The sequence below is a fragment of the Perognathus longimembris genome, chromosome 7 (genome assembly GCF_023159225.1).
Source record: "Perognathus longimembris pacificus isolate PPM17 chromosome 7, ASM2315922v1, whole genome shotgun sequence".
NCBI classification, from domain to species: domain Eukaryota; kingdom Metazoa; phylum Chordata; class Mammalia; order Rodentia; family Heteromyidae; genus Perognathus; species Perognathus longimembris.
Window position 1 is genome coordinate 35,379,412 of NC_063167.1, and position 22,224 is coordinate 35,401,635.

A 22,224-nucleotide genomic window follows, 5' to 3' on the forward strand; every position below is an offset into this window, starting at 1 on the left:
GGAACTTCAAAACAAAGACTTGCTGAGGTTTACATGTCCTGCCTTGAACTCATGAAAGTTTCTGACTCTGCGTATCTGAACCCTGACCTTAGCCATAGACAAGGAAGTCCAGGTAGAAGTTATAGCAGCCACAGGTGAGCGGAGAGGCTTTCGCTGGCTTCGGGGGGTGGGGGGTCTCTAGGATAGCCAGAGGTGAAAAGATCTGCCTCTTCTACTACACGTTTGCATAAATCATAGTATCTGTTTTCTAAGCCATATTTTCAGAGGCTCCTTTGAAAATCAGATACCCCTCTTGTGGATGGTTTTAAAATAAATTTCTCTTTATATCTTTGAATAGCCATAGGTGTGCCTTTCCTCTACAGATTTTTCTCTCTCAAACACATACACACATAAACACATACATACACAGAGTCTGTGTGTTGGACCAGTCATACAAAAAATAAATACTCTCACTTCTCTAAATTATTTATAGAACTAATCTTATTCTTGAAATATGTTAATAAATAATCTAAATGGGGGAGGGAGTTGAAACGGTCTTTCTTTTTATAGTTATGTTGATGGATAGCCACAAAGCATAATCATTTTATTTACAAAAAACCCCAAAGCCTCCCAACCTAAAAAAGTCCACCCCCCAAATCAAACATCCTCTGCAAATATAGTATTTAAATGAGTAAGGTACTGTACCATCGGCCCCCGTTTGGTTATGTACATCATGTTAGTCGCTCAGCAGTAGCCATTCCATGAATTCCTCATGGGTAGTGCAACCAGTTAAAAAAGTGTATAAAACATTATACATATAAAAACTCTCACATCCTTTGGATGTTTGCAGTTCATCATAACTTTGTGGTTACCTTTCCGCAACATAAAATTTAAAAAGTTACACATACACACACTCACACACACACACACACACACGCACACACTCACACAGACTCATACGTAGGAAGCCATCCATCCAGTCATACACCATCCAGAGAGAGCAGTGCATGGGACCAAGTTCCATGAGGCACGAATCAGGTGGTCCCATCCTCAGGGCAGTCCGTCATCTTCTAGACTTAGTGCCACTCGCTGGGGAGAGAGACAGATCAAAGAAATCACCATTAGATCCATGGGAGGTACTCTTTTTGGCTATCAACCAAGTACTAGACATACTATTACAAGTACTAGCTCAATAATCTGCTAACTATGCCAAATGACAAGATTTATCCTACTTATTTTACAGATGAGAAAACTAAGATTCGATGGGCTTATGTGATGTTTGCTCTTGATTACACAGCAAGCAGCAGAACCAAAGTTTGATAATAGGTCTGGGTAAACCCAGAGCTATAGCTTTTTCCCATCATTCTGTTCTATCCCTTGTAAAAGGAGGGTAGTAGAGATCTGAATTTTTTTGCCCATATAGGATTTTAGATTGGATAAACTTCAATAGGTTAGCTCTGTTAAATGTTAAATCCTAGGCTATTACTGACCTGTTTCCAGGATATCAGTTAGGTGGGTACAATGCTGCACTCTTCCCAAACAATTAAATACAATCAGAAGGCAATGCAAGTCAACTGAATTCAGCTCCTCTCTCACTCCATCCCAACTTTCCAGCCATTGGATGTTCATCTTCCTTCTACCACAAATGGCTGGCTATTTGATGGGGACCCCATTAAACCTCATGCCAGTCTAGACCCTTGTGGAGAGTGGATTTAAATTTTTCCCTATATTGATATTCCTTTTTTTTGCCAGTCCTGGGGCTTGAACTCAGGGCCTGAGCATTTTCCCTGTCTTCTTTTTGTTCAAGGCTAGCACTCTACCTTTTGAACTACAGCACTACTTCTGGCCTTTTCTGCTTATGTGGTACTGAAGAATCAAACCCAGGGCTTCATGCATGCTAGGCAAACACTCTACCAATAAAGCACATTCCCAGCTCTGATATTTCTTTATATCTTCCTTGTGTTCCCAATTCTACCTTTGACTCAAAGGGAGTTCTATATGGGAATGCCTTTGAATTCCCTTTCCTTCATTTTGTTTTCTTCTCCCAGTATACATCTGGCTTTTCCTTAATTGGTGCTGATAGAATTTTGTTCTCTGCTCTTTCATTTCTTAGATCTCATCCTTTGGACAGACTCTCATTTCATTGTCATTTTCTAAGTTCTTTGAATTAGGGCTCATCACTCCACTTCCCTGAGTCTTAGTTTCATCATCTGTCAAATGGGACAAGAACCTATCTCACAGGGCTGATAGGAAACCAAATGAAATAATGCATGCCAATGTTTAATATGGTACCTAACACATATAGGGTCTGGGGTGTCCCAGGCTACCCTGTCCAGTTTATACTAAGTAGCTTCTATCTCTGGGTATTCTTTCTACAAATGATAGAAAAGGAACACCATCACCATTCAAGTCATCTTTGGGATAGCTGTTAGTTTTCATGGGTCCATCACCATGTTCCATCAGCACAGTACTTTCTCATTCTCATCAAGCCACCCTCCCATTCTCTTCTAAGACAGAGCTACAGGCCAAAGACAGAGCCAAACAGTGGTAGCAGAGCTACCTGGGGAAGGGACAGAGGAGAGGACAGGTGGTGGAGAATACTGACTTCCAGGCTATTTACTCCCTAACATAGTGGAAAGAACACGAGCCTCTCTATACCTGATGGAAGTTTGAATCCTGGTTCTGCCACTTCCTGGTCATGATCTTAAGTTACACAATTTCTCTAGGTCTTGGTTCCCTCATCTACAAACAGAACTAATAATATTAACTGCATATAAAATAGTTGTGAAAGATTAAATAAAACATATGGGAGACACTGAGAACTGTGTCTCACACATAGTAGGTGCTCATGAAACCAGTGTCCTCATTCTATGACTCTTACTCTGTAGCTGCCAGAGGTTTACTTTTTAGGCCTTAGACTCTTTAGGAACAGCTCCCCAAGTCATTTCCTTCTCTGGAAGCAGTAACACTTTACAAGTGCAGACTGCTTTGTCATATGTGTTCTCTCACATGTGCTTTCTCACTTGAACTTTCTAACTTCAGAAGGCGGATGGAATGGGGGAGGGGGTGTCATTCTCATTTTACAAAATGAAAGGAGGGAGAAGTGACCAGATGATACAGGTGCTGAATGGTGGAAATGACAAGTCACCTTACTCTGAGCTCAATGCTTCTTACACTGTGCCTTCTCTAAGCTGTGAAAAGTGGTAATGCAACTGTGTGCCTGGACTGACTGAGGCTGAGGAACCTCAAGGCCATCTGCTGACCCTCCTCTACCTGCTCAACTTTATTTCCCGTGTCTTCCCTTTACAAGCACTTCACTTCACCAGCAGTTCTGTCTGCCCCACACTCCAACTTCCTTCCACAGGCCATTTCCTTGGCAACTAACCCATGTTTATCTGCCCCCACACCCAGCTTACAGTTTACAGTCTTTAAGAACAAGTCAGCCTTCTAGGATTGGCCATACCTGACTAGGTTTAGGCCTCACTCACCAGCCCATCAGGCTCAGAGTGGCACTGCCCTACCTTGCACTTGACGACAGGCAGCTCGGAAAGAGGGTTCTTCGGGAGCTGGTGCAGCTGTGACCTTGGTTCCCCCGGCAAGACAAAAAGCTCCTTGAGGGCAGGGGCTGGGTCTTCCAGTTCTCTGGTCTCCCCAACACAGGGCTCTGCCCACAGTGGGCGATCAAAGGTGCTGATTGCCTGACAGGGGGATGGACCGGATGACCCCTGAGGTCACACTCAGCCCCCTGACTCTGCTACATTACAATGACACCTGTTCAGCTACTCCATAGTCCTTGCTCCCCCAACAGGCCATGCTCCTTGTGCCTCTAAGTCTTCGCGCATGCTTCTGTCTGGAATGCCATTTCCCTCTTTCTCTACCTGGAAAATTGCTACTAATCTTTCAAAGACAGTTTCACTTATTGCTTTCTTTGTGAGGCATTCCTTGTCCAATTACCCAGGCAGAATTAATAGCTCCCTAGTTGATGTGTCCATAGCATACCATTTAGTCAACAAATATTTGTTAGAAGCTGGCTATGGTGTATAATGCACCAGGAAAACAAACTGATTACATCAGATTGTGCCTTCAAGGACCTCCCGCTCTAGTGGGGAGACTACTAAGTAATAACTGCACTGTGGTGGGGTGGGGCTGGGAAGGAGAGGCCTGGGAGACAGTGGGGGAACCATGCAGTGGGAAGGCTTCCTAGAAGAAGAAAATCCCGAGCTTCCACCGTGGCACTTAGCACACAGTGGTACAAATGCGTGTAAGTATCTCGAACTCTCCTACCAGCTTTTTGGGGGGAGCAAGCACATTCCTTAATTATTTCTGAACACTTGAGATCTAATGTTGTGCTCAGTATATAACTCAGACAGTACTTGTGGAAATGAATACATTCAAATTAAATGGTCATGAGTATTCTTCTAGGCCAAAGGTTCTAAAAATCATCCAACAGAGGACATTTGGCTTCTTTACTACTAGGGAGAGGCTCCAGGTACAAGGTAGTCCTGCTATCCTGCTACTCTGTCCACCTGCCTCAGCCTCTGTGTGGTCCCTAGGGCCTAGCAGGATAAGATTGAAGGGAGGGCAAAGGGAGGAAGGGTAGAAAAAAGGAGAGAGGAAGGAAGGAAGGAAGGAAGGAAAGAAGGAAGGAAGGGAGGGAGGAAGGGAGGACTGAAGGAAGGAAGGAAGGGAGGGGAAGAATTCTCCCAGTAAGGGATACTTACTGCTGGATAGACATGGCCAATTTGAGTGGTCCTGCCTATATGGAGCTCATCTTCATCTTCCTCTTCTGTTGTTTTCCTATACACTGGATTGTCAAAATTCATGCTCTTGGTGTTCTTCCGCTTCCAGTTTCTCCAAATCAGGTAGCCACTCATACACAGCAGGGCTATTACGGCTGGAGGAAGGGACACGTTACTCTGGACATGCAGAGGGCTCTGGTCCATCGCTCACACATCATCACAGATCATGCCACCTCCCTAACTTGGCTGCCCCTTGTTCCTCAGCCACGGATCTGCACATTGCCTTTCTGCTGCTTGGAAGGGCTCCTCATCTCCTCGTTCCTCCATTAACTACTCATCCTCTGAGATCTAGCCCATATGTGAAGTCTTCCTCTACTGTTCTAAGCAGAGTCTGCTGCTCCCTCATGTGTGTTCCCAAGCCACAATACTCTTCATCTCTGTATTCCCAATCAGATATGAGCCTTTGAAAGCTGGGTTTGTACTTGTTTATCTCTGTACTGAGTGCCCAGAGCAGAGGAGGGGCTCAGTGACATATGCTAATATGTCCTTCTCTTTTTGTTTTGTTTTGTTTTTTGCCAGTCCTGGAGCTTGAACTCAGGGCCTGAGCACTGTCCCTGGCTTCTTTTTGCTCAAGGCTAGCACTCTACCACTTGAGCCACAGTGCCACTCCTGGCTTTTTCTATATATGTGGTGCTGAGGAATCAAATCCAGGGCTTCATGTATACGAGGCGAGCACTTCACCACTAGGCCATATTCCCAGTCCCTAATGTGTCTTTCTTTACACCTTTGCCCTAAGGTGGCTGCTTCCGTGGACTTCTAAAAAAATTATTTTCCCATGGTGGAATGGGAAGTATTAAAGTATCTTTCTAAAGGTGGGGCTCTATCCAAAGAGAAGTATCTTCAGAAGTGGATACAAAAGGACAGCATGGGCTTTAGGTTAGAATAAGGGACTATATTAACGAGTGAAAAAAGGACTCTTCAACAAAGCCAGGGAGAAATGAGGCAAGCAGTTTTCTAGCTAATAAGCAATCACTCTGAGCATTTCAGTGGTGATTACTTTCTAGGATTTTGTAAAAGGGTTCCCATTTGAGAAAGATGACAATAATTGAAGATAGGAAAAAGGAAGGACACTTCTCAATACTGGTTTTACTTATTATTGTTCTGGAGATTGAGCTATATGCAGTAGGACCAGGTTTCAAAGAGGACTGTAATGGAGAAAGCTATGTTCCTGGATGAAAATTACAATTTGTAAATGTGTAAATTCCTTCCACATCCAAAGAATTCTCAATGAAAATTGAAAAGTATTCCACTCATCATTTTGATAGAATTGAAACACTTTTTTCTAGAGTTTATCTAGAAGAGAAACAAAATAAAATTAGCTGAGAACATGTGAGCTACTAGGCTATAGGAACAGACAGACATTGGTGGAGAAAATAGCATAGTATCTGTAAGTCTGTCATTTATAATGAGGGTGATAATTCAAGTGAGAAGGAAAGAATAGATTATCAAATAGTGTTCTACATACCATACACAGGTATGTAGGCAAAAAATAGTTAAATATTTACCTCATACCATTCTCAAAAGTGAACTCCAAATGGAAGTACCTAAATAATAAAAATGACTCAAACCATAAGAAAGTATCAGGAGATATTTTAATAATTCAGGGTGAGACAAGCCTTCCTAAGCAAAAAGCAAAACCCAGAATTCATGAAACAAAAGATGAACAGATTTGATACTTAAAAAATTTAAATTTATGCAGGGCAAAAGATACCATGAACAAATTGAAAACTCAAGTGTCAGACCAGAAGGAAATATTTATCATATATTATAAAGGTTTTAATATTCATTATGCATAAATATTTTTTACAAAATAAGGTAACAATAGAAAAAAGGAGACTGTGCATAGGCAATTCATAAAGGATGGAATGTAATAAATGGCCAATAAGCATATGAAAAGATATTCTACCTCCAGGGGAATAATACTCATCCTGTCCCCCTGGGATTGGCAGAGATTAAATTAAAAATGCTGACTAGCTCAGAGTGAGTGGTATCAGTGACACAGTGCCCGCATGCCTCTTAGAGGCATAGGATGGCAGGAACAGGGTTGATTTGTCTTTGACTGCACTCAAAGCCAAGTGTGGAACAACAGGTTCACCATCATCTTTTCTGGTGAAACCAATCAAGGCCAATTCAAATGCCACCACCACCAAACTGAGCACTCCCAAGATAAAAAGGACAATGCCTCTTTCTTAAGACACTCAAAGCAAAGTAAGGAAGCTAACAATCCCAGTTCAAAGACAATGCCAAGAGATGAGGCTAGAATGAGAGAAAAGGGGTGCCAAGACGCCATGTTGAACATGAGGGCTGGGATCCCATGGTTTTGAACACCTGCTTTAATTTCCCCATCTACTCCCATGCCATTTCCCAGTCGTGGCTTTGTTCATACTGTCTCCACAGCCTGGACTGCTCTCCATCCTTCTTTTCTTGGCTGACTCAACTCAAGCACCAAATGGTGTTGAGATACCTTGCCTGCTCTCTTCCTTTCTCACTCTTAAGTGCTTCCTCGGCATTTCCGCCCAATTCAGTGTGCATAGCTTACTCTTAGGCCTTGCCTTGTCATAATAAACTTATCTGTGTTTCAAGTGTTTCTTCAATAAGGCTAAATCTTGACATATACTTTAGCCACTTCCCCTCCCCTTATCACAGAGTCTGATATATAAATGTTGAAAACCAAACAGAAAGAAAACAAAGACAGTATGACCGATTGAGGAGTGGCAAGCAGCTCTCCTTATCAGTTCCACAAGATTTAATTTCCTATCATCTGGCAGTCATTGCTAGGAGCTGGGGAGAGTGGTGAGCAAGGAAGATACCAGCCCTGTCCCCAGGGAGTGCGTGTGTGTGTGTGTGTGTGTGTGTGTGTGTGTACGTGTGTGTACACTCAGCTGGATGGTCACTTGGGGCCAGGTCCAGAAGAGCCTTGTGTGCCACTCAAGAAACCAAATTAAACGAGGTGTTGGAAGTGGTAGGTCAATGTGGCACGTTCTCTATGTGTCTTTCTCCAATCCTGGCAAGGACTCTGCCAATGATGTGGTTGCACTCACCTATGGGTACGATGATCCCAATGACAGCAGCAGTGACTGTCGAGCCCATCTTGTCACCTTCATTCCCATCTGCAAAGCACAAACAATTCACAGTGTAAGGCTCCATCACTTGGGTTCAAAGCCCGTATAGGCCTCAAGCAGTTAACTACCCAACTGCTTCTCATCCTCACTCTGATGGTCCTAGGGCTGGGGTGTGGCTCAGGTCATAGAGAGCTTGCCTAGCATGCTCAAAGGTACTGTGAAAAAGAAACAAAAATGATGGCCATAGCTAAATACTGAATAATTCAGTCTTCGTAAATTCTACCAACACTTCTGTGAGGCAAACAGGACAGAGATCATTTCCATTTCACAGAAGGAGAAATGAAATGGTAGCAGGGCCAGTGAGCATTAGTTTTTCATGTTGCTGACAGACAGGGTCAGTTGTCTCACTCAGCCAGTGTTTATACTGCCTGTATCGTTTCTGTTATTTTGGGTGGTCTGGCCATCTGTCTGCATTATCAGCTTGTTTCTGTGAAGTACATAGTGTAGTGAGGAGGAATGATGATTACAGGCTCCTGAGTCAGGCTTCTTGGGTTCAAATTTCATCTGTATTGTGAGATCTTGGGCAAGTTTATATATGATGCATGTAACATGTCATGTTATTTTTCTTTGTCTTGAAAGTTGGGATAATGTTATTACCAATCTAACAAGGATACATAAAGATTAAATGAGATAGTTTGTATGAAATGCTTATTGTTAGCACAGTGTCTGACACAGTCTTGCCTAATTCAAAGGGGTGGTGAATGATATTCGAGTTGTAGCAAAGCCTAACTATAAAAATGTAAGTCAGCTGAGCTTGGTGGCTCATGCCTGAAATTCCAGCACCCAAGAAACTGAGGCAAGGGCTGGGGATGTGGCTTAGTGGAAGAGTGTTTGCCTAGCATGCATGAAGCCTTGGTTCAATTCCTCAGTACCACATAAATAGAAAAAGCCAGAAGCGGTGCTGTGTGGCTCAAGTGGTAGAGTGCTAGCCTTGATCAAAAAGAAGCTCAGGGACAGTGCCCAGGCCCTGAGTCTAAGCCCCAAGACTGGCAAAAAAAAAAAAAAAAAAAAAAAAGAAACTGAGGCAATAGGACCATGGGTTCCTGGTCAGTCTGGGATATAGAATGAGAACCTGTCTCCAAAAACAAATGTATGTAAAAGCACATTCTAAACTCTAAATCCTTGGAAAATATAGTGTGTGTGTGTGTGTGTGTGTGTGTGTGTGTGTGTGTGTGTGTGTGTGTACATATATACTTATTTTCTGGTCTTGGGGCTTAAACTATGGGCCTGGGCTTGTCCTCTAAGCTTCTTTTATTCAAGGCTAGTGCTCTACCACTTGAACCACAGTGCCACTTCTGAGTTTTTCTGAGTAGTTTATTGGCAATAAGAGTCTCATGGACTTTCTTGCTGGGGCTGGCTTTGAACCACAATCCTCAGATCTCAGCCTCCTGAGTAGCTAGGATTACAGGTGTGAGCCACCTGTGCCTGGATGTATTATTATTATCATCATCATTATAATGATTTTGGTGCCAGTCCTGGGGCTTGAACTCAGGGGCCTAGGTGCTGTCCTTCAGCTTTTTTTTTTTTTCCACTTAAGGCTGGTACTCTACCACTTGAGTTATACCTTGTTAACTCAGAGATAAGAGTCTCATTGATTTGTCTGCCTGAAGTGGCTTCAAACCATGACCCTCAGATCTCAGCCTCCTGAGTAACTAGGTTTACAGGCATGAGCCACTGACTCCTGGCTTGCACTATATGTTTAGAACGCATACTGTGCTATCTTCCTCACTCTTCCAGCCATCTTCCTCTAACATTTGCAGTTAAGAAAAAGCATTTTCTTCTTGTATCCTTACGACAGCCTTCTGAGGTGTGAAGAGGAGCTATTATCCACATTTGCTCCAGGAGAGATGACTGCTCCCTGGCAATGACCAGGACCCCATTCACTGTGTCTGCTTCCTAAGTTACCTCATGTAAATCCAACTATTCCAAGGAGGAGAAAGCAGGGCTGATTACGAAGCTGGCTGTGGAAAGGCTGCTGGCCTCTCACTGAGTGATAATAAATCTCCAGCCTAGCAGGGTATGGTGGTAAATGCTTATCATCTAAGTTATTCCACAAGCAGAGGCAGGAAGATCTCAAGTTCGAGGTCAACCTGGGCAAAGGCAGCAAGACCCTATTTCAAGTATAAAATAAAAGCAAAGGGGCTTGAGGGAGGGGTATAGTTTTAGTGGTAGAGTATTTGCTTAGCCTGCTCAAGGCCCTGGGTTTAATTCCCAGTAGTGTGTGTGTGTGTGTGTGTGCGCACGCGTTTGTGTGTGTGTGTGTAACAGGTTGATAAGGTCTGTGGGGAAAGGCTGTGTTCCAGCTGCTTCTGCAAACTTCAGGGTCAGTGCTCAATTCTGAGAATCCAGCTTCTGCTGGTAAAAGAGACTCAATCAGAAAGGAGTTACCAAGCTGTTTGGTTTCTACACTATCCAGGTAAAGAAAAAAAAAAAAGCAACAGAAGATAGTCCATCCTTTAAATGAACTCCCCATGACAGAAAACTCAATTAAAAAAGTATTTGCTGGTTAATGAGATAGAACAGTTCTGGCAGTGACAATTACTGTTCCTGATGATTTATTTAAGTGGTGAACTTAATTATTTTTATCCCAGGTTTGGAAACAGGCAGGAGCAGACTATAATTATGAATGGAATCATCCAGGCAGCTTGCTGTGGCTGCTGGGAGCTGAGAGAAGAGCTTCCCAGATCGGAGGGACACACCCCCCCCCCCAACTCGGCCCCATGCACATGTCAGTCACTCAAAAATAGGCATTTACCCAGGTAGCAGAGGCTGTGTGTGTAAGCACTTTCATTTCTGCTGCCTCCCTTGACAATCTTGTGAAGCAAGGGGTATCATTTGTAGAAGAAACTGAGGCTCAAAGAGAGAATGTAGCTACCCTCAAGACCCTCTCTCCACACCTCCATCCCAGCCCCCTCAGGACCCCCGTCCTCCCACACTATGCAAGCGTGCAGAGCTCATTTCCTTACAGTGCTGGGAGTGGTTGCTGGTTGCTGGGCTTGAGGTTGACAGGCTGATGCTGGGAGCTCTGGGACCGCTAACTGAGCTGGGCCCAGCAGCAGCTGGGCTTGGTGTCTCGGTGCTGTGGTTCTGGTAGGTGGGGCCGTGGCTTGTCCCAGGGGTTCCTGTGGTGACAGGTACTGCCCTTGTTGTAGTTGGGGTTGATGTTGTCGTTGAGGTAGATTGAGGTGCTGGAGAAGAAAGACCATGAATGGCACTTGGACAGAGAAGTATATTGCTTTAGTGCTTAAATTATTGCCTCTATGAATCCCATGGAGGGACTCATTCTCAGGGCTTAGCTCAGATTCCACCTCTGTGAAGCTTTCCCTTATCCCCCTGAATAGCCACAATCTTGTTTTCAGCTGACTCCTAAGCACTTTGCTTTGTTCAGTAAAGATGATCCAGTCATTAAAACAATTCTATAAAATCCAGTGTGAATAAGATCATGGGAAAGACTAGAGGGAAGGGAAACCAAATAAATCTACAAGTGATAGTATTCCATGATTAGATTGAATTCTTACTCCACTTTAAACAATTGATCCTGGAAATTATAAATGACACAACAGACTTGGCTGTACATCAAGACTAGGCAATAACCAGACCTTGTGTGATTATTATCTTTTATCTGTAAGTCCCAGTCATACTCCAAGATGGTGTAGGGTGCTAAAATCTATAGAAGAAATAGATAAACATAGTCATCTGTGTAAACAGTAACTGAAGCCATGAAGATCAAGGGTTCTTAACTTGAGTTTTTCAAGGCATTCCAGAAACCATCCTGAAGGATGAATTAAAAATGGTGTGTGTGTGCGTGTGTGTGTGTGTGTGTGTGTGTGTGTGTGTGCTTATTTATTTATTCCCCCCCTGGAAAGCAGATGAAAAAAGAAGAAAATCCAGAGGCACCAAATAGAAGATGAAGATGGAGGAAAACCAGGACCACACGGCATCCCAGAAGCCAAGGGCAGGGTCTGGCATTGCCAGGAGCCACGCCTCCTGGAATCTCTGCTTACTTCGGTAGCACCTCTTCATGTCTGGGCCCAACCACATTGTGTCAGGACAGGCACACGTGTACTTGGGAGAGTGGCTGGAGATCTGAGGAGCAGGAAGGCACAGGTACTCACAGCCTCCATTGGGCTGGGCACTCAGCTCGCAGGCATCTGCAGCTAGTGGCAGAGAGGGAAAAACAGTTAGGGCCTCTGCGGGACATGCTGCATATTCTCACCTCCTGAGAACGAGCCCTTCCCAGTTGGCTTGTTCAAAATGCCCTCCCTGTTCTGGGGGCGTCTATCAGCACTGCACCTAGTATTTTTGCCTCATTCTCATTTAATTCTTCCAATTCTGAGAGGTGGGTTTTGTGTCTCCGACTGACAGATAAGACAGATAAACATCTCTAGGCTCAGAGAACAAACTTGTCTAAGCTTTACCTTTAGGAATTTTGAAGACAGAAATGAAATTGAGGCATAACCGGATTCCAAAACTCATTTCCTCCTGCCCTCCCCATGTCACACGACATTATCTCATTTAAATTTATAGCTCTAGAATCAGGCCCCCATGTCACCTCCTTCTCCTTTTGCTTTCCCACTTTTACTCCGGCAGCCAACACCTCAACTGCAATTAGATTTAAGATCGGCGAATGACAGAGGAGAAAGGCTGACAGCACGAACAAGCTGACTGACTATATGGCCTTAGAACACATTAGTTTCTATGACTCCAAAAGGAGTCAGAGAACAAACAAGAAGCATGGGGTCTGCAACAGAAGGAATTGGGTAGACCAGAGTTTAGGTTTTAGTTCTACCACCTGCAACATCTGACTTCTGTTAAACAATATGCACACTTTGTAGGATTGGCAAAAATAGGAAACATATAGTTGTTCATACCCAGCCCACATCACAAAGAACTTCAGGCAAAAATGCACTAAAAGCACTGTAAGGCACTCCCTCATTATTCCTGGTGCTGCTGGTCACAACAGGAATGCGAAGACAGCCTGCCTGTGGCAGAAGAGGACACGGGCAGGGGACCGGGGACCAAGGAAGGCTCACCTCTTGGCTGCTTCAGCTCATGGAAGATGACAATGTCATGTGGGTTATTGAGGTTCTCAGCCAGGATGGAGATTTCTAGGCCGTTAAGCCGATTTGCACTGAAAATGGCTTCATTCTCCAGATCTGTCCAGAATACCTTGTCCTGTGGGGCACAGATGTGGAGGATAGGAGGCCTAGAGCCTGAACTCATGACCTCAGTCCGAGGGCTTGGCTTCAGATCACAGTGACAAGAACTGCCTGACATCTTCCCAGAGCTATCCTGTTCACTCTGATGTGTGGTGTCAACTCTTCTGGTCCCGTTCTACCTTAGAGGATTAATTGATGAATCTATACTTTGACCTGAAGACCACAAGCCTACTCACTAACTTTGAGCTTCCTGGAGCAAGCAAAAACCCAAGATTGGATCTCAATAGCTATTATCATCACTGGGGTCAGGACTAAAATTGGAGGAGATGTGTGAGCTACTGAGATCTCCTGCTGGGCCTCTTACAGGCTCTGGGAATAAACAAAAATCCACCCAAGACTAGACGTGCATCTGTAGGCAAACCCACAATTACAGGTACAATCATGCATCCTTATGCACAGATCCAGACACAAACTCAAATGCTCATCTACTTACATTAAGGCCTCCTTGTCTCTCAGTAAGCTTGTCTGAGTATTGATGCACATGCTCACAAACATCAGCATATACAGGAATGAACATTTCACTGATACATTATATATGCAAGTGTACACACACACACATTTCACATGCCACAGGTATGTTCAGGCACACACATAACACACCTGACTTCAAAAGCAGGGAACTGGACTTAGAGGCAGAACTTTACCCACAACTTCAAGCAGTGCAGAGCGAAGCTGCTCCAAGAAAATATCGCCAGTGCCCACCACAGACCTCTTTCCCTCCCCTTGGTGGCAGAGTTCATTTTGGGGATGAGATGGAGTATGTAAGACCATGGTAGGTTCTGGATTCCTCATTCCACTAAAAGAAAGGCTGTGCCAGATGCTGGTGGCTCACGCCTGTAATCTTAACTACTCAGAAGGCTGAGATCTGAGAATCGCGGTTCAAAGCCAGCCTGGGCAGGAAAGTCTGGGAGACTCTTATCTCCAATTTACCACCAAAAAACTGGAAGTGGCACTGTGGCTCAAGTGGTAGAGCACTAGCCTTGAGCTGAAGAGCTCAGGGGCAGCGCCCATGCCCAGAGTTCAAGCCCTCACCTTTCTGGGAGCTTCCTTTTTTACTTTTATTCTTTGTGTGTGTGTGCCTGTCCTGGGGCTTAAACTCAGAGCTTAGGGACTGTCCCTGAATTTCTTTTCCTCGAAATTAGTGCTCTACCACTTGAGCCACAATGCCACTTCCAGCTTTTTTCTGAGTAGTTTATTGGAGATAAGATTCGCAAGGAGTTTCCTCTCTGGGCTCGGCTTGGAACTGTGATCCTCAGACCTCAGCCTCCTGAGTAGCTAGGATTACAGGTGTGAACACCAGCACCTGGCTTCCTGAGAGCTTTGAGATTGGGATAGTGTCTACTTCTGTGACCCCAGGACCTAACCCAGGTCAACATAAGTGTGCTGAAATGCACAGCATCTCTCAGGCTATTTCCTCCAGTGAATGGTTCTAAGGAAGTGGATCTTTCTTCTTCCCTTCTCGCCTTACTAAGTTTCACCTTCTCATACACCTTCTAATGTATGAGATACAGTGCTGGATGCTGTGGGTACAGAGAGGTGGCATCTGTGCACAGCAATGTACTATGAGACATGCTCTGAGAGAGGGCTATTGGGCTGGGGTATGGGGGGCACAAGAGCTGCAGCCAACTAGACCGCAAAGCCTCTGTGTGCCGGCTGCTCTCATATAATCACATCATTTCACTCTCTTGTTTCTTTGTTCCCATTTGGACACAAGTCTGAGGGATGCACTCTATTTAAACAAGCCTTCTCTAAGTTTCAGCTTCCTGGTGAGGCGAGGCCTCCCCTGACAGGACTCACCTCAAACACAGCTATCCCAAAAGGGTGGCTCAGGAAGTCAGTGGAGAAAATCAGCATCTTCCTGTTGCTGCCACTGAAGTCAATGCTAGACAGCTGGTGCAGTTTGGAGTCTACCCAGTATAAGCGCTGGTTCAGCAAATCTTGGGAGGGAATGGGAGAGGAGGGATCAGGTCATGAGCCTGGACCACACCCTAGATCTCCACTCTGTACCCCCTCCCTGTCTACCATCCAGCATTAGATTAGACCCAGCCTAGGACAGCAACCTTCAGGAAACACGTTATCGGCACCACAAGCAGCACCCAGAATCAATCCCCAAAGGGCTCCTGACAGCCATCAGGATCAGGCAAGCACCACAGGAAGCTAGTAGGACTCACCCAGGGCGATTCCATTGGGCCATTCAATGTTGTCTGACACCAGTGTTTGCCGGTCCACACCGTTGAGACCAGATTTCTCTATTTTTGCCTGGTATCCCCAATCAGACCAATACATGAACCTGAAAGAAGAACCCAGTTAGACTTCTTGTTAGGGGTATGATTAGAGTGGTCTGAGTCACAAAGGCTCAATGACCCACTGAATAGCTGAGGTTTGTGCTCGATGAGGACTGGAAGGCTTCCAAAATTCTTTGGAAGTATCGAACCTTAGAGTTCGTAGTCAGTGTAGCCATCCTACCTAATTTGGTTAGCCACAAGTCTGCCCAGACTCATATGAGAAGAGTCCCCATGTTCATGCAAGCACAGACCTGTATCTGTAGACAATCCACAATCAGAGATACAACCAGATCCCTAGACTAGAGTCAGTGCAGGGAGGATCCTGGTAAGTGCTCTCCTGTTTTTCAGAGGAGAACATGCATGATCTTCCAAATTAAGGCCATACTCCCTCCTCTGAAACCTTCAGGCCTACAAGGGCTGGTAAAAGCCCACTGTTAACTATCCAAGAGTTGCATTAGACCTCATCTGTTCCTTCCTTTAGTCCCTTTAGTAGACTCTCCTCCAGTTATCTTGCCTTGTTTTTGCAGTGGGTTTCCCACTGGCGCCCTGACATATCTACAGTGGGCTCAGGGACAGAAGGAACTGTGTTTTGAGGGTCAGGATGTGGCACATGCAGCACCAAGTTTACATGAGAACAGATAATGATCGCGTGAATTGAGGGTTAATAAGGTGGCTCAGTGTCAGCCCGGTGCCTACCTGACACATGCTCAAGTAAGGCACCTGTCAGTTACTTCCTACAGCTTCCCATATACCCCCCCCCCCAATGTGGCTTCCCCACTCCCACCCCCAGTGTCAGCCTCAGCTAGCTGGTCTCCTTTGAAGAAGGTTTTCTTCTTCCTACTTAACAAGTAAGGAAACAGCAAGAGGAAGAAGCTGGTGATGCTGATAAACTCAACATGATACACAAATGTCATTTCAAGACATTTCTGCAGAGGGAGGCAGAGGGTCCTGTTCTGTTCAGAAGTCCTAAGCTCTCAAAATCAGGTGTGTCCAGAATAAAGCAGTTCAGCTGATGAAGGGCCCAGAGTCTTGGCAATGGGGGTGGGGATGGAAGTATGCAGCTGAGGACAGAAGAGATGCAGTGGCCCTGCAGACCTCCGAAGGTGAATGGAAGATGTTATACCAAGACAGATTTGGGTTTGTGAGGAAAACCTCCCCCCAGTGTCTAATTGCCAAAGCTGTCCCACAAAGAAACAGACTTCATGGGAAGTAACAAGCAACCTGTCCCTACAAGTGTGTGAGTAGCTGCCACATGCCACATGCCAGCAGCACTGCAACACACACTGCTCCCACCTACAGGAGTGGGAGGAAATCCGGCCTCCCCCACCCCGCGCCCTCCCCCAAGCTCCTACCAGGCACTCTCTAGAGCCCTGTCCCGCTCTGACAATTGGCTTCTGTGATATAACAACTGTGGGAAGCATCTATCCACTCTATCTTACCCACGTCTATCCTCCAAACCAGGAAGAACCTGGCCACTCACAGAAGCCCTGGCCAGAAGTGAACAGGAGAACTATGATACAGGGATTTTCTTCCTCATGGCCAGTGTTGTGTCTGATTATCCTCAAGTTTCCTAGAGCCATCTTGTGACAGACACATGAGGACTGTGCAGTAAGGCCGGTGCAATGCAAGTACCGTGGGGTGACTCACCCTCGCAAAGGATCCACAGCGATGGCCCGGGGTTCACTCAGGTTACGATTAAAGAGGGTGCATCGGCGGCCACCATCCACCGTGGCCACTGAGATGGTCTTGTTGCCCGAGTCTGTCCAGTAGATGTGCTTGTGGACCCAATCCACCGCCAGACCCTCTGGAGAGTGCAGCTGCTCGTCAATGAGGACTTCCTGCTCTGCGGGGTCACTGGCCTTGTCCATGTAGGCGCTTAGGAGAGACCAGGGCTGGCCATGGGCACAGGCTCCACCCACAAGCCCATCTGGAGCTGCCTGTGAACCCTTCCCACTATCTCTCTGCTATCTCTGGATCATAGCCATGGATTTCAGAAAAAAAAAAATTAGCTAATCTCCACTTAACCCATTTCCTGGGCCACCAACGTAGGGATACAGGGTTAAGATCAGCCAGTATCTGGCCTGGTCGAGTTCAGTCGAGTAGGGGGACAGAAGCCTGCAGAGAGGTATTACGTTGTGTGGCTGTGGAAAGCACAAGCTGATATGGAAGCAGGAAAATGGAGTCTACAGTCTAAAGAGTTGGGAGAAGGCTTTGTAGTTGAATCCTGGGGGGCTAGTTCACCAGAGAACAAAAGGCACAACACAGATCAGCATGTACAAAAGGGACCAGTGGGTATACTCAGGGGGAGGGGTAAGTTCTGGAATTATGGTTCAGTGGGGGTAGAGCTGGTTTGAAGGATATAAGACTAGAAATAGTGTGGGTACAAACCACATCCTGATAGTCTGAGTGCTAAGAAATTGGAATTGTATTCTGGGAGAGGGTCTAATTGAATGGGTCTAAGGACACAGACAAGCATGGGAGGGTCACTGTGGAAAGGAATGAAGGCAGGGACACTGGTGAAGGGGCAGAATGGACATGCAGGCATGAACTGAAGGGAGTGTGAAGGAAGCTATGTGGTGAGAATAACGAGAGGAACTGGTAATACACAGACACTGGGGAGACACCATTCCCTGGACTTCGCTTCCCACATGCTATTGGTCACACGTTTCCTTATCCCTCACACCCTTCATCTTGTTGGGTCGTTGCTTCTGTAGTGTTCACTGCTGGAATTCTGTTTCTCTGATCTTGACAACTCTCTAACGAGCCAGAATGCCCATTCCCCCAACTCCTGGTCTTCCTTCCCATAGCTAGACACCTCAGATTTCACATTACTCTGGAGTTCATTCTAGCTCTTCTTCCTACAGCCCTAAACCCCAAATCCTCACCAACTTCTCTTCTCCATTCACAATTGCTGAACAGGCTCTGCTCTAGCTCTGTTTGGTGTCTGTGTGTTGGGGGGCGGGGGGAAGCAGTCGTCAGTGGGTAGCAGTTGGTCATTTGTTTCCATCAAACCATCTATCCTTCATTCACCCACACATCCCATCGTTGTATAGTAGTGAACTGTATCTGCCATCTTCAAGTCCCCAGGGTCCAACATACAGATATATGAGCTTTGGAAGTCTTCACCAGGGCCAGCTATTTCTTTCTACTCTGGTTCAACATTTTCTGTGTCTTTGCACTTTCCTGATTTGGCCACCAGGGGTCAGGCACAGCTCACATGGGCTCAAATCTGCTCTCACGTTGCTGCATCCCTTCCCAGATCCAACTCTGTCTTTCCTGTCCTCCATCAACCACCCCTCACTCTGTCTCTCTAGGCCTGGCTGCAGGGGACATGCCACTCACCTATAGATCTTGCGGTAGGAGAGGTCACACCAGTAGACGCGATTGGTGACAACTTCCACGTCTAATGCCACAACGTTCTTAAGCATGGGGATGAGGCGAGAGTAGTCCCGCTTCACCAGGTCTATCTTCCGTACCTCGTGCCGGTTGGTGAAGATTAGCAATGGGCTCTTGCCAGCTGCCATGCAGGGAAGTTGAGAGGACAGGGTCAGTGCAAGAAACAGGGACTTGAGAGACCAGGCATCTCCCACTGGTTTGTTGGGTCCTGCCTCATTTTCCTGTGAAGTAGGAATGGGACTCCCAATTTCACAGGACAGAGGAGCAGATGAAATACTGAGTATAAAAAGCATACCATGTACCGCACAAGATGCTTAAGAGCACCACACACATGTTGTCTTTTTATGATAGACTCTTCTGAATCTCCTATGGCCCCCAACCCCTTATGCCTGCACCAAGGCCTTCTGTGGTATAAGTCCCGCTGCCTCGTTCATCCCTCAAAGCCTGGTGGGGATGGGTGTCGTGACCTGTAGGTAATAATGAAGACTGCTTCATGCAGGTGTGAGTGTGTGTGTGTGTGACACAAACAGGGCAGGAAATTAGGATCCCAAATGCAGGAAGGTGCAGGAGGAAAGCAACATTCCAGGCCAGTTTGCTACAGCCAAATTACGCTTTCCCTGCCCTGCAGATGAGAGCAATGATGCTTTACCTCCCAGAAGCTGCATCGAGGGCATCCTGAGATGATTTTAATGAGCCATGACAGCAGTAGGGACCTTGTACATTTAGGATTTGAATTTTTTCCTGATTGTGCATATTCATATAGAGATTTTGCCCACACATGGACACTTGTACGTTGTCTCTACACATGTACAATGTGTCATGTTACACATGTCTTATGTGGAGATAAAAACAGTTTACACAGTGTAAGTGGCGTGTAAATGTGTGCTATAAAGGACACAGGGTGGGTGTGGTGTTGTGATCTATGTGCTGCACACAGCATTTTTGTATCTGGACTCCACATTCAGATGTCCAACTGCTATTCAGTAGCCTCCATTTGGCCATCAAGACAGTTTTCCTAGACTCAACATCTCCAAAATAGTCTTAACATTCTCCCAACCCTACTTCTTTCACCGTCTTTCCCAAGGCCAGAAATAGCAATCCTATTTTTTCATTTATTTGGCTAAAAGTTTTGGAGTCTTTGACTCTAACATTCCACATTTAGTTTATAAGTAAGCCCATTGGCTAGTCTTCAAAATATCCCCACCGTCTGTTCACGCCGCAGTGTTCCCACTGCCAACGCCCTGGACCACCCATCATCTCTCTTCTGAACTACTGCAATAACCTCTAACGTGGTTTTTCCTACTTTCTTTTTTGTCCTCTGCAGTTTATTCTCAGCAATGGAGCCTAAACGTCACACTACACCTTCTCGACTCAAACCTTTTGGAGGGCTTCCTTCGGGTTCACCAGTGGTCTCAAAGACCTTTGGGGGATCTGCTCTGACTCCATCTCTTCTTGTCTCCTTGTCCAATGGTACTGGCTCCTTCACTGTTCCTGTCTTTGGGATACTTTCTGTTCCTTCAGCCTGAAATACTGTTCCTGAAGATAACTGGGTGGCTCACTACTTCACCTGCTTGAGGCCTTTACTCTGATGTAAAAGCTCCTGGCTTCTTCCTGAGGGCTTCTCAACTGTGGTGTTAAAATTATCGTCCAATGCTCTCCTGGATTTTCCTATCTTAGGAGATTTCTTACTTCCTATTTTTCCTTAGCCCCTTATTGCCATCTGCCAGGCACTGTATTTTATTTATTTTGATTTTCTGTCTATCTCCTCAGTTAAAAAATATAAATCACGAGCAAATGCAGTCATTAGATTCAATGTACATTAGGTTAAAGAAAGAACTCTGTGACTTGAGGGTAGGGATGGAAAGAGGAAAAGGAGGGAGAACGAAGGAAGGGGTGACACTGACCAAGAAGCATTGTACTCATAACCTGACTTATGGAACTGTAGCCCCTTTGTACAACTATATCATCATCATCATCATCATCACCATCATCATGAATTAACAAAACTGTAAGCCCATGAGGGCAGGCAGGGATTTGTGTCTATTTTGCTTACTGTCAAACCCCAGTGTTTATAACAACATTTGATGTTCAATAGCTTGGGGCTGGTGGCTTACTCCTGTAATTCTAGGTACTAGGGAAGTAGAAACTAGGAAGACTGCAGTTCAATGCTGGCCCAGGCAAACAGTTTGTCAGACAACCATCTCCACCAATAGCTGAGTGTAGTGGCCCACATCAGATATCTCTCCTACATAAGAAGCTGAGACAAAGAGGTCTGCAGAAGTTTATGAGACCTGATCCCAACAGAAAAAGCTAGTATGGTGGCATGTGCCTGTCATGCCAGCTACAAGAAGTATAAATAGGATTATAGTCCCAGTTGGCCCAGGGGTGGGGGTGGGGAACGAGAGTCTAACCCAACAAGTGCAAAGCCCTGAGTTCAAATTCTAGTACCATCAAAAAAGAAAAAGAGATGAATGTAGTTGGCTGACTTGACTAATGTGTAGGTCTGTACATTACACTGTTTGTGTGTGACATGCTAGGTGGATAGTCAAAGTCTGTACCTATACATTGTGTTGTGCAAGTATAATCTCTGTAGGCTGTATTGGTGACTCTAAGCAGTGTGTGTAGTGCATTGTGTGTATGATGTGTATTTACACTTTGAGCACTGTATGTGCATGTATACACAACCACTCCTCACAGGTGGGAGCATGTTACTTCCTGTACCCTCTCAGAGGTGTCTGCCCTTGCAGGCTCCATACCTATAGCCTTGCAGTTCTTAGTCAGTGCATCCATCTCGTAGCCAGGGTGGCATTCACACTTAAAATAGCCCTTGTAATTCACACAGATCTGGCTGCAGGCATCTGGGTCTTCGCACTCATCGATGTCTGTGGGGAGGAGCCCAAGTCAGAACTGGTAGGAGGATCTGCCTCTGTTTGGACAGGTAGGGGGAGGTCTCACCGCCACAGGTCTTCTGATCCATGAGCCGGAAGCCTGCTGGGCAAGTACACTCAAAGCCGATCTTGAGGTCAGTGCAGATGTGAGAACAGCCACCATTGTTGTGCAGACACTCATTCAGCCCTGGGGAGGGACATGGGTCCCTGAAGTTGGTGCCCAGAAGGGATGGGGATGGGGGGGGAGGGGGGAATGCAGAGCAGAAGCCGAGCCTCAAGGCAGCAGGACTCCTAGGGAACCAGGAGGGCTGGAGATCTCACGGAGCCTCAGCTTCATTAGCCAGAGGACAGGGGAAGAGGAGGTCCAAACAGTGCCGGCCCTTGCTCAGACCAGACACCATCAAGGACAGAATGGAACCAGAACTCAGGTCCTTGGTCTTGCAGGCCAGGGCTCTGTCTTTCCACTAACAAGCAGGAGGCAGCTCAGCCTGAGGTCTTTTGCAAATCTGCTTCCTACAGCTCGTCCTTCCTCATGA

The 22,224-nt window shown here is 45.7% G+C and overlaps 1 protein-coding gene across 10 annotated transcripts in view; it reads right to left on the reverse strand.

The window, feature by feature from the left end:
* The window catches only part of Lrp8 (LDL receptor related protein 8), a 70,841-nt gene continuing 48,617 nt past the window's right edge, over positions 1–22,224 (reverse strand). For 3 of the 10 annotated variants that reach the window (XM_048351348.1, XM_048351347.1, XM_048351344.1), the window contains exons 7-19: positions 21,756–21,875; positions 21,557–21,682; positions 18,747–18,921; positions 17,052–17,279; positions 15,291–15,409; positions 14,917–15,056; positions 12,934–13,075; positions 11,905–12,057; positions 10,867–11,088; positions 7,820–7,888; positions 4,701–4,873; positions 3,501–3,677; positions 6–1,068 (exon numbers count right to left, since the gene is read on the reverse strand). In XM_048351348.1, the coding sequence (XP_048207305.1) occupies positions 1,030–1,068; positions 3,501–3,677; positions 4,701–4,873; positions 7,820–7,888; positions 10,867–11,088; positions 11,905–12,057; positions 12,934–13,075; positions 14,917–15,056; positions 15,291–15,409; positions 17,052–17,279; positions 18,747–18,921; positions 21,557–21,682; positions 21,756–21,875 (1,883 nt within the window). In that variant the 3' untranslated portion in view covers positions 6–1,029. Of the gene's footprint in view, positions 1,069–3,500; positions 3,678–4,700; positions 4,874–7,819; positions 7,889–10,866; positions 11,089–11,904; positions 12,058–12,933; positions 13,076–14,916; positions 15,057–15,290; positions 15,410–17,051; positions 17,280–18,746; positions 18,922–21,556; positions 21,683–21,755; positions 21,876–22,224 lie in introns of all 10 variants that reach the window. The other 7 variants (XM_048351343.1, XM_048351349.1, XM_048351350.1 and 4 more) reach the window with 7 other exon arrangements.